General features: G+C 39.2%; 1 protein-coding gene across 3 annotated transcripts; it reads left to right on the forward strand.

The window, feature by feature from the left end:
• Positions 1 to 231: 231 nt before the first annotated feature.
• LOC137258962 (beta-1,3-glucan-binding protein-like) lies at positions 232 to 12763 on the forward strand. Of its 3 annotated transcripts, XM_067796656.1 has the most exons (14): positions 258 to 417; positions 2581 to 2673; positions 3194 to 3256; positions 3373 to 3471; positions 4817 to 4951; positions 5271 to 5392; positions 6061 to 6135; positions 6495 to 6555; positions 6970 to 7131; positions 7994 to 8077; positions 8587 to 8698; positions 10341 to 10415; positions 11727 to 11853; positions 12512 to 12763. In XM_067796656.1, the coding sequence occupies exons 1-14, from the start codon at positions 306 to 308 to the stop codon at positions 12716 to 12718; spliced, it is 1527 nt and encodes a 508-aa protein (XP_067652757.1). In that variant the 5' UTR covers positions 258 to 305; the 3' UTR covers positions 12719 to 12763. The 3 variants fall into 3 exon arrangements, with proteins under 3 accessions (XP_067652759.1, XP_067652758.1, XP_067652757.1); XM_067796657.1 differs by lacking the exon at positions 2581 to 2673 and having other exon boundaries at positions 249 to 417; XM_067796658.1 differs by lacking the exons at positions 2581 to 2673; positions 3194 to 3256 and having other exon boundaries at positions 232 to 417.
• The last annotated feature ends 906 nt before the right edge of the window (positions 12764 to 13669 follow it).

Genomic DNA, 13669 nt, shown 5'->3' on the forward strand with positions numbered 1-13669 from the left:
TGTATATTGAGGCACTCTGGTATATCCACAATGTGTAGTCACTATAGCCACTAGCAACTTCAGAGACTGTCAGGGACTGTCGTGGGGGGCTTTTTATACCGGCTTTGAATCTAAAAATAAATTGTGGAGGAATCCCATGTATGACATGAGTCATACTCTAAATATAGACACAAGCAGAGTAAAAAAATAATCATCTGAGTCACAGGCTAAATATAGGAGTGACTCATACTCTACAAATAGACACACCAGGTGTGCAGGTGTCGAAATCCAACAGGCTGGCATCGGTTGCCTCAACACTGACGATAATGACCATCAAAATATTCTTCGCAACTCTCCTTGTAGGTCTGTGTTATACATCTCTACAGCCAACTATCAAACAAAACGCAGAGAAGAATGGGCTGGCATTGTCTTTCCCAAGTAAGTGTAAACGTATATAAAAACCGTATGGATATTTTAGCAAACGAAATATTAGGTAAGTACAAGATAAAGTCATAACTGTTCTTCTGAGATTGTGGTTGCAGAGGTTGATCTGTTTCCAGTGCACAGGCGTATGTCCATTCCATGACTTGTCCCTTCCTTCTTTTTGACATTGACCTCTAATATTTTTACGCCCTTCAACAACAAGTGTTTATATTCTGAATTTATTGATCTTTGATACATAAATTGTTTCCGTGACGACATGGCTGAAGAATGACGATGTGATTACTCACTCGCTGAACCTTTGCCATTAGATGCAATGTTCGTCAGAAACCTTAGAGCAAATCAATATGATGTTAATAGGTGGTTCACTAACGATATGACAATTTTTTGGTGTGAATGTTTTCCTTCTACTACTTTCACAGGAGCCAACCATGAAATCAAAATGAACTTAGTTATATACAATACATGCATGCTTGCACTCACGCACGCAGAGTGTGGAAATAAATTAAAGCTACATCAATATTAAAAATACTTTTCACACAAATTCGTGCCACTACATATATCAGTAGATATATGGCCTACATATTGGTGTGGTCACGAATAGTGATAACGCGCTGAATATTTTCAGCATCGGACCAATAGCAGATGATCGCGCACTAGTGGACAAGCAGATGGTGACAGCGAGTTGTTTCAATTGATTCTCTTTCCAAACGTGTACCTAATGAACGTAACTCCCTTTCATCCACAATGTGGTCAAAGGGAGACAAGTGAGGGAATCCCGAACACCAGGGTACACATTAACATTGCTCTGATGAAGATACCGCACGAGGAAAATGTGGTCTGGCAAAAGTGTTGAAACGTCCCACTGCTCAATCAATGCCGCAACAAGACTTCGTCTTGACGTCTCACTTCATTCAAGTTCCCGTCAGTCACCTAGATCGAACATACTTTTCCAAATACGCCATTCATTCTTTCGTGCGGTTCGAACAATAACCAGTTGATTGTGTGGTTTCTGGATCAGTCTCAAAATTCAACGGATTACGAATAACTTTGGCTTCTGAGTATAGTCTTTCAATGGAGTCAGCGACGGATAAGAAGCCTATTTCAATTCTGCCAGTTTCGGTAAGGCACACTTTTCCCGAAAATTAAAAAGTTTAGCCCTTTTAGCTGTTTTCTTTATATGACAGTCGTCTACGTACACACCCTTGCACGAATGAGGTCATCTAAGATTCCTTTTTAAGAGACGATCTTTGTTACTAAATCGCAAATCGCAGCATTTGTGTCTCAGATTCTCCAACAACATTGCCATGCTTTTCTTGAATATATCGTCGTATAGGTACTTCAAACATTAAAATTATTATTAGGATGTATATCAGGCAGACAGACAGTCAGACATTATATTACAATATTAGGGTATTGGCCAATAATACATACGAATGCGAATACAAATAACACACTACATGCTGACTGTAAGGTGAAGATTGAAAAGTCCAAATAATTATGTTATAACGGCTGACTACTTCTTAATTTAAATGCAGTGGAGAGTACTGCACTTGTTGTTTTGGTGGGTTTTTTTACATAATTAATCTTGTTACAGTCCTTAACCGTCAGAAAAATGATCGTGTAGCCGCTTCGTGCTTTCGACAGGTCGACAGATTCGATGAAATCAGTGGTGAAGTGAGGTGAAGTGGGGTTTAACGTCATACTGAAGAATGTGTAGCTCATGTGACGACGTGTGACTTGCACTGACCCAGGCTTATGCCAGTTTTATAGCGCTAACTCATTAAGATACAATGGCAGGGAACAGCAAGTGCCATACTTCAATGTTTTCTGGTATGACTCGGCCGGACAGACGCTCTAACCACTACCCAATGGATGCGGCCAGTGGTCTAGGCGGTGTCATGGGGTGGGGACACAAAGAACTGGTTTAGTGGTGGCTCACGATATTTTGACAACAAATCGCTACATCAACGAAGTCCTTGCATATCACATGCTTCCGACTATGCATCAACAGACGTTAGAGTTTTTCTAACATGACAACTCCATAACCGTCTACATCAGCGTGAAAGCACGCCCCAAACTGGTCATTGCATTGCACGGACACTGGGGAAAGAATTCTTCACTGCTGTGGCACTTCCATAACTGGCCATTTTATTGCAGAGACACTGGGGAAGACTTCTCCAAGAGCGACTTCATCGACGTACCCAGCCAGGGCTGCGACGACGATGCAGCTGCGAATGGTGGCTATTCGAAGTACTGACTTTGACGCCATCTTGTGGACAAGTACACAGAAACACACCAATCAAGGCTTATGTAGCGTTGTCGAATTCTTTGTTTAGAAGTGTAGGAACCTTCACGTTTTACCACTGAAATTCCTCGACGTAACTGCTCCAGAAACAACGCATTGCATTCTTCCAGCCTGGTTTCTTTTTCAGAGAATGCACGTTGTTACAGCGTCAACACAAACTACATGAAAAGTTCGGACCACATTACTGTATAACCTGTACATATATCTTCAACAAAATATGAACTTTGAAACTAGACCAATTATGAAACGTCTTATCTTCACCTGAAACGCTCTGACTCGTAAGTAATAGAACACGTGAGGTTTGTATTCAGATAGCGCGGTCACAACGCGTGTTAATTCACACACATGCCCGACTACATTAAAAGATTAGCCATTAGACCGCTAGTCCATTAGCGTTTGCCATCTTCGATATGGCTGCACACATATTTCTCCTGATCGGCCTCGTGGCTTCATCTGCCTTTGCAGGGCCACAGCCAACAATCAAATTACTAAAGGACAAGCAGAACACCTTGGCTGTTTTCTTTCCTGGTAAGCATATTAGTTCTAAGCTATGATTTCTCTTATTATTTCAAATTTATAAGCGAGGGTGAAACGGTTGCTTTTCAACTCCGTCACTCAAAATGCTTACAATGCCTCATCCACAGAATTACCATCCGTTGCGACTGTTGAATTCAAGTATGCAATCCATCAACCAACGGGACATTTACCACGCTTGATGGACACTGTCACTGTGTATAGAAATCGTGAGTATGTTCCCTTATCAGAGTTTAGTTATAGATATTGACATATGTTAGATGTTCCGTGATACCAGCGCCTTGAGCAAGCACCAGCTGAATGGAAGAGTACGCTATATAACCATCCTATCCTATCCTGTCTTGACATTGTTCACACTGACTAACACGGCAATTGGGAATGCACTATGACTATTAAGAACAACAGACACGAATTGATATGAAGGAAATGTTGCTTGCGTTACAATGACATGGCTCGCTCGTGCTTTGATGAGCAAAGAAAAACATCTGGAATAATAGCATTATCCTTTTGAGCTCTCTGTTGTGTTGTTTGATTTAGCCCAACAGTATCATCGACATATTTGGTGTCGTTGATGCTATCTAAACCATGGAGCTGTTACTGCTGAACATACAGCAAATATTTTTCGGATGTGAGCAGTAACCTTCGTTTCCTTGTAATTTTGTTACATGTATACAGGGCCAGCCAAAGGTGTATATGATCTTCAAACGATATTGTTGAATCAAAAAAACATATTCTTGCAAAAATTAAATTTTATGTGTAAATTTCAACTCGTATTTTTTTCTCATCAAATATCATTTCTATCAAAACTGACCTTGACCTATTAATTTTAAATCCTGATCTGGGCATTTTGATGAAAATAGGCCAATCCAAACCATAGTTACTACACTAAACCATCTAGCTATCGGTTAAAATTATGCCACAACTGACTTGACATGTTGCATGTTAAAGGGGCCCGTGCATGGTACTCAAGCATTGTAACTGATGGCAACCTGTTGTAAATCAAAGCTAAATCATTCGTGATTGTAATCCCACCCGGTCTCCAGAACTGCATCACATTTTTACCATTTTGGGGGTCTGGTTTTCAGACTAGCTGTCTTTGAAAAAGTTGTGTCCTTGACCTGGGTGGCGTCACCTAGTATCTATAGGATAACATAGGTTCACAATCAAACAGACATGTCGTTCCTTCAATGTGTGTTAACGATTGTCGAATGATCTAGCCTGGTCGTTGATCGTGAAACGTTCATTTAATTGTTAGGATGTAAACATGGTCTGACTTCCTGTGAATCTGCATTGGATGTGTAAGAGCTCATGAACTATAATATAAACTGTGCATTAAAATATGGTTTCAGTATAAAATGAATCCTTAGATATATCATTCAAATTTTGATAAATTCTCATCCATTTTTCCTCGATATCCGTTGACATCCCTATGTCTTTTTGTCCTGGATATTTACCTCTACAACTGCTCTTGTCAAAATAATTGTTTGGCTTGAGCCAATGGGACAGTCAAGAGTACATCAATTACTCATTCCTTGGCATATGCCTTTCTTCCAGCTGTTGGACACTTCTATTGTGAAGTCCAAAGCAAACATGCCTTCACCGATAAAGAAGCGATGGAATATTCTGTAAAATATGTATCTGTCACTGGCGACGTTGTATACCACGTAGATGGTGTTTTCACTATTCCAGGTATGTGTATTTATTATAACAAGTATTGTTGTATTGTACTGACGTTAAATACAGTTATGATTTGGGGCATTAAATTGGAATATACATATGATATGATTTTATAAATAAATAACGAATATTGCATATATTAATATGAACAAAAATCCTTTTCTAGAATACACTGATTTTTTGTATGTTGTTTAATAGTTTAGGTGCATGTAAATGACTTCGTAGTACAGTTATTCGCGTCTGGGCAAGACCAAACGGTGATTGACAATATGAGCATCGATCCATGCAAATGATGTGTGGCCTTAATGACAGCATCATATATTACCTACAGCTTCTTCGTCTCTAAGCCCTAGACTATACCGTCGTGGTACCACGGTCTTTCAGGACTCGTTCAACACGAACCATCTCAATTTGAAGAACTGGCACCATGAAATTACATGCTGGGGAGGAGGGGTAAGATTGATGTCAAAACAAAATGTCAAACGGAAATTCCTTTGAACGTCACGTAAAATTCTTGACTTGAGGACTTGACTTTCCTTTGATTACCTGATACTTATCTTGATAATTTACAAGACTCAAATATTGATAAGTTCAATATAAATCAGTTCATTATAGTCAGTTTGCAGGGAAAACGTACCAATGACGTACCACTTTAAACACACATGTAAATCGTATAAACTAGAGTTAAGATTGCGATAAAAGTTGTTTAACAAACGATCATAGATTATCAGTTTGTATTACAAGGGGGTACGCACATTAAATGAAACACCGAGAACAAGTAGGGTTAGTCTAAGTTAACGCTCTACCGTACGTGCATTGGTTCTCTAGCCCTTGTAATGCAAACCAGTAATAGCGATTTGAATCTACGATCGTTTGTTAAGGAAGTTTTATCCCAAGTTAAATAACATTCTGAGATGTAAATGTTCATTTGGGAAGGTAAAATTATCAGGATTCGCTATCTAAAATTCATTTAATCTGATTTACTTCTTTGTTTAAAGTGAAATTCATTCATACGTTTTCAAGGCAAACAGGCTATTTAGCACTTTTTGAATCTTGTTTGCATTGCGGCTTTTGTCTTTCCCGCTTAACAAGATTATCGTTATTGTTGTTCTTGCTATCAGAATGGAGAGTTCCAGATCTACACACCAGAAGCTGCCAACACGTACATCAAGAATGGTGTTCTCTATCTCAGACCGGTAATACATTAAATACAGTTAAGATGGTACCGACCGCATGTATCCTTAACCATAAAGCTAAATAGTATTTGTAGCTGTTCAGTTGGTTGCTGTTAAACGTCGCGCTTCAGTTTCAACGGTTCCTGTAAGTAATCGCGTTTGGACTACGCAATCCTGTGGTCAACAGCATGAGCATTGTTCTATGCAACTGGAATACGATTTAACCAAGTCAGCGAACCTGGCCACGCAATCCCGTTAGTCACCTCTGACAAGCATGGGCTGCTGAAAATCAGTTCTAATCCAGATCTATACAACATTCGCATTCGTGAAAGTATATATATTAACTGCAGTTTCTGTCATTTTTTCAATTTATTCTGCAGACGTTCACGGCCGACAAGTTCGGAGAAAATTTTCTTCAAAATGGCGCCCTAGATGTCAAACGTATGTACAGAAAGCATTTGACAGCAGGTCTCAATGTACCAAGAGACAGCATATTTGTTACCGAATGTCGTCATATTGTAACAGGCAGTACACTGACGAAAGTCATCCAGGCTCAAACAGACGACACATTTAATCGAACGTCTCTGTGTTCTAAATGACAACACATTGACCGAATGTCTTCATGTTCAAACAGACAAAGCATTTTAACAAATATCTCCATGTTCAAACAATTAGCACCCTGTATTCCATAGACAACATATTGCCTGAATGTCCATACATTTCCACAGACCGCTCTTTTGGCTAAATGTATCTATGTTTCCACAGAGAAAACATTTGCTAATATGTTCCAACAGATACCGAATCCATCCACAGACAGTGTTTTTTGACTAAATGCCTCAATGTTCTCTATTACAGAACAGTGGGGGTCATGCACAAGTAATAATGACAATGGCTGTAATCGTCGGGGATCTCAGATTCCACCAATAATGTCATCGAAAGTCATTTCTACAGCTTCCATCAAACATGGACGAGTTGAGGTGGTGGCAAAGATCCCTAAAGGAGACTGGATCTGGCCAGGTACGTTATTTGTGTCAACCGTCTTGTTATGAAATGCATAATGATCACTGTTCACTGGTCAGTTTAGTGGTCAACTGCAACGTATGTTAAATTACACTTTCCATCGCTGCTTCCACAAAAATAATTTAGACAAATAATCAGTAATATTTCTATCAATGTGGAAGGCGCACTAGCTGAAGGGTAAAGGAGATAGCTGATTGTAAGTGCTAGCGGTTAAGGCTCCTTCAGACCTATTTCGAAATGACAGGAATCAATGAGAATCAGCCGAAAAAATATTTCCAAAAATCTCAGCGTGTGACCTACCTACACTTATTTAGCTTTACAAGTTCTATTGTTGGAAGATCCTCTGTAGGTTCAAATTCCATAATGTGATTAAGCTACATGTGCACACGGTCAGTATATGTCTATTATAAAGCATAACCAAATGTACTGGAAGTCCTCATGGTCTATAGTATGGTGATCTACCTTCGGTTGTGGGCAATCCTTAGGCTGTCTTTGCATTGTATTGCCATTTATAACTAAAATATTTTAGACTTTTACCAGTATTAAACGTATTCCGGTGATACATATTTTCGTGTCCTTTTCGACTGGTGTTTTATAATTTAGTTGTTTTTATTGTCATCTTATGACTGCTTAAGTCACAATATGACTTAAATATTGCAGATGTAACTATAAATTTTAACTAACTTATAATAACTCGTATACGTAAATGGCATGCTGAACACCTGCTGACATGTCTTGTATATAGTACTACAGACATGAAAATTATTGGTATCATTATTTTGATTTACATGCCCTATGAATTTTTATTGATCTGTCAAATTGCAGATATTCAATCCCTGATTTGTTTTCAATGTTGTAGCAATATGGCTGCTTCCTCCCGGGTGGCCTTGGAAATATGGCGGCTGGCCAGCTTCCGGTGAGATCGACATCATGGAATCAAGAGGTGAGTACATTATTGAATGTTGCTGATTTTAAGTCGAAACCGTTCGTTTAATATCCACAATGGAGAAGCGAGCTGTTCTCAGGGTATTTAGAACAAGCAACATTTCCTAAAGTCAAAATTCAAAATTAATTTGTGAAGCTGCCCAATACGTTTTCTGTTTTCTGAACATTCTGGATGCTCCATTCAAGAACATAAATGTGAAACAAATCTGACACACATGTGCAAATTGACTAGTTATTGATCTTATCACCATACAAGACAAGTAAAGCTTTGTTAAAGTGGCAATAAAGGGAATTGTCACAAACAAAATCAGCATAACAATTCACACATAAACCCATGTATCATCTCACATGGGATGCACTGTAATATGTGTATATTAAATATAAGTTAAATGAAAAAATAACTGTTATAGTGGTTCCTACGTGAAGATTATGCAATCTTCAGAATACACCTTCTTTGAAATACTGGTGTACTGGTTAAAACTAATGTATGTGTGCTTTCTTGCAAAGGTAACCTCCATATGAAAGACGGTAGTGGCGCCAGCCAAGGCGCAGACCGGGTTTTGTCCACTATTCACTACGGAGCATCTCCAAGCCAACACAGGCAACAAGGAAAGTCTAAGTAATAGAATTCTACAAAACTATCCATTTACTACTATTTCTGCCTGCGAAATAATATATTGTTGTATGAACACCTTGGCGATCATGGCCTTCGGTTACTGGTTACACACTGTCCGTATTAATAATGTATTGTTGTTATGAGTAATAAGTTTGTATGATTTGTATTAGTTTTGAGAGATCATCTAGTGATTTTACTGTCTTTCACTGAGTGACGTTCATTGCATTTGTGCCGCCGTTATCTAAAATGTAGATCTTATTGCAAAGGTTTGGCTGAAATACTGCCGATGTAACTTTAGATGTAACTCATTCATTTAGATAGTGTAAAGGCTTGAACTGGAGTTACTTAAGTTTTCCTTGTACCTGTCCACTGTAACTGGTCGTTGGAGCAGTGTGTGAGTGAGTTAGTGAATATTTAACGTCACATCGGCAATATTTCAGCCATATCGTTAAGAGAACATGAAAAGAAATATGGATATTTTGTAAAAAAAAAAAAGTATCGTCAAAGGACAGTCAAACAACTTTAACATCATAGCTACAATTATAGCCAGTGTGGAAAGGTAAAACTAATAGCACTATTTGGACAGAGCATTAAAAAATCACGGACTATACATCACCAGCAGCTGCCGATAGATCACCATTTTTGGATCATAGGGACTAACATTACTTCGGCTACCTGCATGGATTGTAGCTGGGTTTACTTCAATCCTTCAGCCACAGGTGATGATAGCCGAAATGGCAAGAATTCAAAAGAGCTAAAATCCTACGATTTAAAAGTGCGGTTGAGCAAAATTTGACTTTGAACGTTTTCGGGACTTCCGTACAATCTCGGTAGGGTGAAGCAATGAATTATTGCAGTCACAGTGATATCTGGGTGAAGGTGGTATTTGGGGAAATACTCGTTACTTTTCACGGAACGTATGCCAGGCTAGTTCGTGTATTTACACCAGGGCATGATCCAAAAATCGTTGGTAGCACTATGCCATTCCTGGGTCAGAGATGAAATGTAAAGATACGATAGGTCCTCAAAGCGGTGAGCAGTGCTACGACTGTCGTAAGTCTATGTTAAAGTATGGGAATTACAATTATCTTAGGGTAAGATCACTCTGAGGAACTGGATCCTTAACTCAGCATTGTAATGTCGAATGATGTGTTGCATCAGTAGCTGTTGACTCATCTTCTTTATGACAGTGTCATTATCATTCTCATGACTTGTATCGGTAGTGAACGATCTTCTTTATGACAATGTCATTATCATTCTCATGATTTGTATCGGTAGTGAACGATCTTCTTTATGACAATGTCATTATCATTCTCATGAATTGTATCGGTAGCGAACGATCGTGAATTGTATCGGTAGCGAACGATCTTCTTTATGACAATGTCATTATCATTCTCTCGTTTGATAATCATAATCTATGTCTTAAGAACCAGGATGAAGAATGCAGGTCGATATTGTCAGGCCTTATCAGTCTGTCGAAAACGTACGATGGTGGGATAAGTGTTCATAATATCACTCACCCTGTTCTGGTGAAGATTCTATCATGGACATCATTATCGTTGTCCTGGTAACGATTTACAGCGTAGACACACAACACTAAACCAATAAACAAGCACTTTTTCATGTTGGATAATGTGTTTTGCAGATTGAGCAGAGATGGCACAACGTGGGCTGATGCATTTCATACTTACTCCGTAGATTGGACAGATGGACACATCAGGTAACGTGCATGGCATCAAAATCTTGTGGGTATGAATGTACGAACTGAACGGAGCTGTGTTGTGTTTTGTATTGTTATCTTTGTCTGTTTGTTTGTTTGTTTGTTTGTTTGTTTATGTTGTTTGGGTTACTTGCTGGCAAAACCAAGAAAAAACGTTAAGGCAAGTAAATGGCACATCCTATCACACGTATTTCTATACTTTGTAAAGGTGTAAATATCTGTAACTCAGATGTGGCAAAAGACCCAATTAATACCAACCACAACTCCTTATAAAATACTCATATCATGAAAGCGAATGTGATGAATCAGGAACCGGTAGCTTAATGAAATTGTGATATCAGATAGGTTAAATGCGTTAATATCACGAACATAAAGTTTGATAACTCTTAACGCCATGAACCTGTCAATAGAACGAACTCAAACCTCGAAGGAAACGTGGTTGTTAATGCCAGTTACTTCAAGGTCATTATCTCAACGCTAGCTAGAAATGTCACTATCCTAGGAGGTAAAGCCGCCAAATAGTTTTGAGAATCTGTTCCACGTATATGACACGTACATAGCATGAGTATTTGAACTGCACATATTTCCATTTTACGCAAGTTTTGTCATGTGATGTGTGCTACTCCTTCGATAGGTAGACCTTATCCATTTCGCGGACACCTGGTGTCATCACCGATTTTCAGTGATCTTTTCATAATATTTTCACACAGAATTTGCCTCTGTTCAAAGAGAGGCAATACGAAATTGATTGTACAATAAGATAAGATAAGATAAGGTACGATAAGATAAGACAAGACTTTAATATTTTTGTAAAAGATAATTTAGAGTCAATGTTTGTGCCAACATGCTTATAATTATCTACAATTTCGATATCTTCTCCATTGATGGCAAGAGGTGATGAAGTGGTTTTCTTTTTCCTAAAATCAACTAATTCGGGAACGAAAGTCAAAATAGAGAATCGGACATCATTTTTTCACAGATGCATCAAATTTGAAAAATGTCCACCGCATGCCTACCACAATATTGTTTGAAAGCTTTCTGAGGCCACCCATGATTGTTGCTTGATCGAACAATTTCTGAGCAAGAGTGCGAGATTTTTCTCTCACTCTGAAACGTTATGCATAGATATGAGACATTTAAGGCGAGAGACCTGAGACAGTCTCACGTGTCTGCTTAATTCAAATTCAGGTGGGTAAATCTGTGGAAGGCCGTTGATTCTTTTGCGCTGGTGTTCTATGTTTAAGTACTAATAAAATGATTAATTTCTCGGCGGATACTTGTATTGATAACTTTTATTAATCCTCTACTTAGGATGGACATAGACAACCAGCCCGTCATGTCTTGGTCAACACCATCTCAAGGGTACTGGTCATACAGTCATCAGACTGGTAACAACATCTGGAACAGTGGCGGCAAAGACGCACCATTTGATGGGAAGGTAAGGAAATTGTTTCATCTGAACGAAAAACGTGCCACGAGTGAGCGAATTAGGCAGGGGTTACCTCGCTTTAATCATTATCGCTGTCATGTCGCTATGGTACAGACACACGTGCTAGCATCAGGATGACGATGGGAATCGAACAACCTGAACATATCACAAGCTTGAAGGATCCAACTCGACATAGCAGTCAGCGGCGTTAGACGAATGTGTCTTCCTCAGAAGTATTATATTATTATGATTTTCTTCTGTCATTGAAACAATATTAACAATATATCTGAAACAATGGGGTCGTCTCGCCGTCAAAGTCTAAAACCTAGGTTCGGTTCCCCAAATAGCTACAATGTGTAAATCCACACCGTCTAAAATATTCAGCTGCAAAAACAGTTTGTGGGTAGGTACAGACTCGGCCTTTGCAGGCCGTCTTAAAAAATAACTGGTATGTTGTTAACTGCTGCATAAGACAACACTCATTTACTCATTCTCCTATGGTCCAAAGGGGCGGTGGGGTAGCCTAACGGTTAAAGCGTTCGCTTGTCGAACGGGTTCCATTCTCCGCATGGATACAATGAGCGAAGCCAGTTTCTGGTGTTTCTCTATGTGATATTGCTTGGATATTGCTAAAAGCGTAAAACCATTCTTACTAACTATGTTACAGATGAGCCTCATTCTGAACGTCGCTGTGGGTGCTACCAATGGTTACTTCCAAGACTCATGGCGAAACACCCCCCATGCTAAACCCTGGAAGAACAGCTCACCAACTGCTAGCAGGGATTTCTGGAATAATAAGCATCAGTGGCAGTCAACTTGGCATGGCGAAGACGTTGCCATGAAGATTAAGTCCGTGAAGATGATACAATATTAGCAACAAGAGATTGGATAAGGTTTAAGGGAATACACTTCATTGTAATTTTGTCGTTGGGTGATTTACAAACGATCACTGAATTTGGCTGCGGCTTCAGGGTACAATGTGACACCACATTTCCCTAACGATACATTATGCACTCAATAATACAAAATATCGCCCCCAAGGGAAGCTAACACGTGATTAACGCTCTTATCCTTTAAGGCACTTTGTGACACTGGCCGTTTCGGCAAACACCAACACCTCATGCGACAGTTTTCATTCGTTTACATTCCAAATATGGCAAATGTTATCTATATGGAGATTGTTCGCCTCGATTATAGATATCAAACGAATTGTATGGAGTAGGTAATACGTCTTTTATTTCAAAAATAAACCCCCACCCCCGTGGGGTGCCAAACACAGAATCCACTGCATGCTTTCGGATTTTTACACAAACACTTGTTAACAGATATCTATGCAATTAGATATTCAAGAAATCGTATCTTATCCCCTTTTGTTCATAACGAGCATAGTAACTACAAGTCCCAACACTAAATCCACTTGACCTGGGAGATTGTCAACATTACAAGACACTGAGACAACGAAATGTAAGTTATTAGTTTGCATATAGTCCAAGGCCCTGTTCCTCAAAGCGACCGTAGAGTTAAGGTGATCGTAACTCACATACATGTACTTTAACATAGACTTACGACAGGAGAGCGCTACAATCACTTTGAGGAACGGATCCAGCTATATAGCGACTGTCTGAAAATAATCTAGTCTACATCAAAAATGGATCTACACAAGTAGATACAAGGGCAAGTGTCAACCAAGACAAGAATGCAAACCACCTGATCCCGTTAGTCACCTGTTACGGCACGCTGAAAACCGGTTCTACCCTGGATTCTCATGGCTATGATTGGAACCATGCAGCTTTTCCCATGATGAGATAAAGAGGTTTGCAGTGAC

Source organism: Haliotis asinina, chromosome 12 (assembly GCF_037392515.1).
Source record: "Haliotis asinina isolate JCU_RB_2024 chromosome 12, JCU_Hal_asi_v2, whole genome shotgun sequence".
In the NCBI taxonomy this organism is placed as follows: Eukaryota; Metazoa; Mollusca; class Gastropoda; order Lepetellida; family Haliotidae; genus Haliotis; species Haliotis asinina.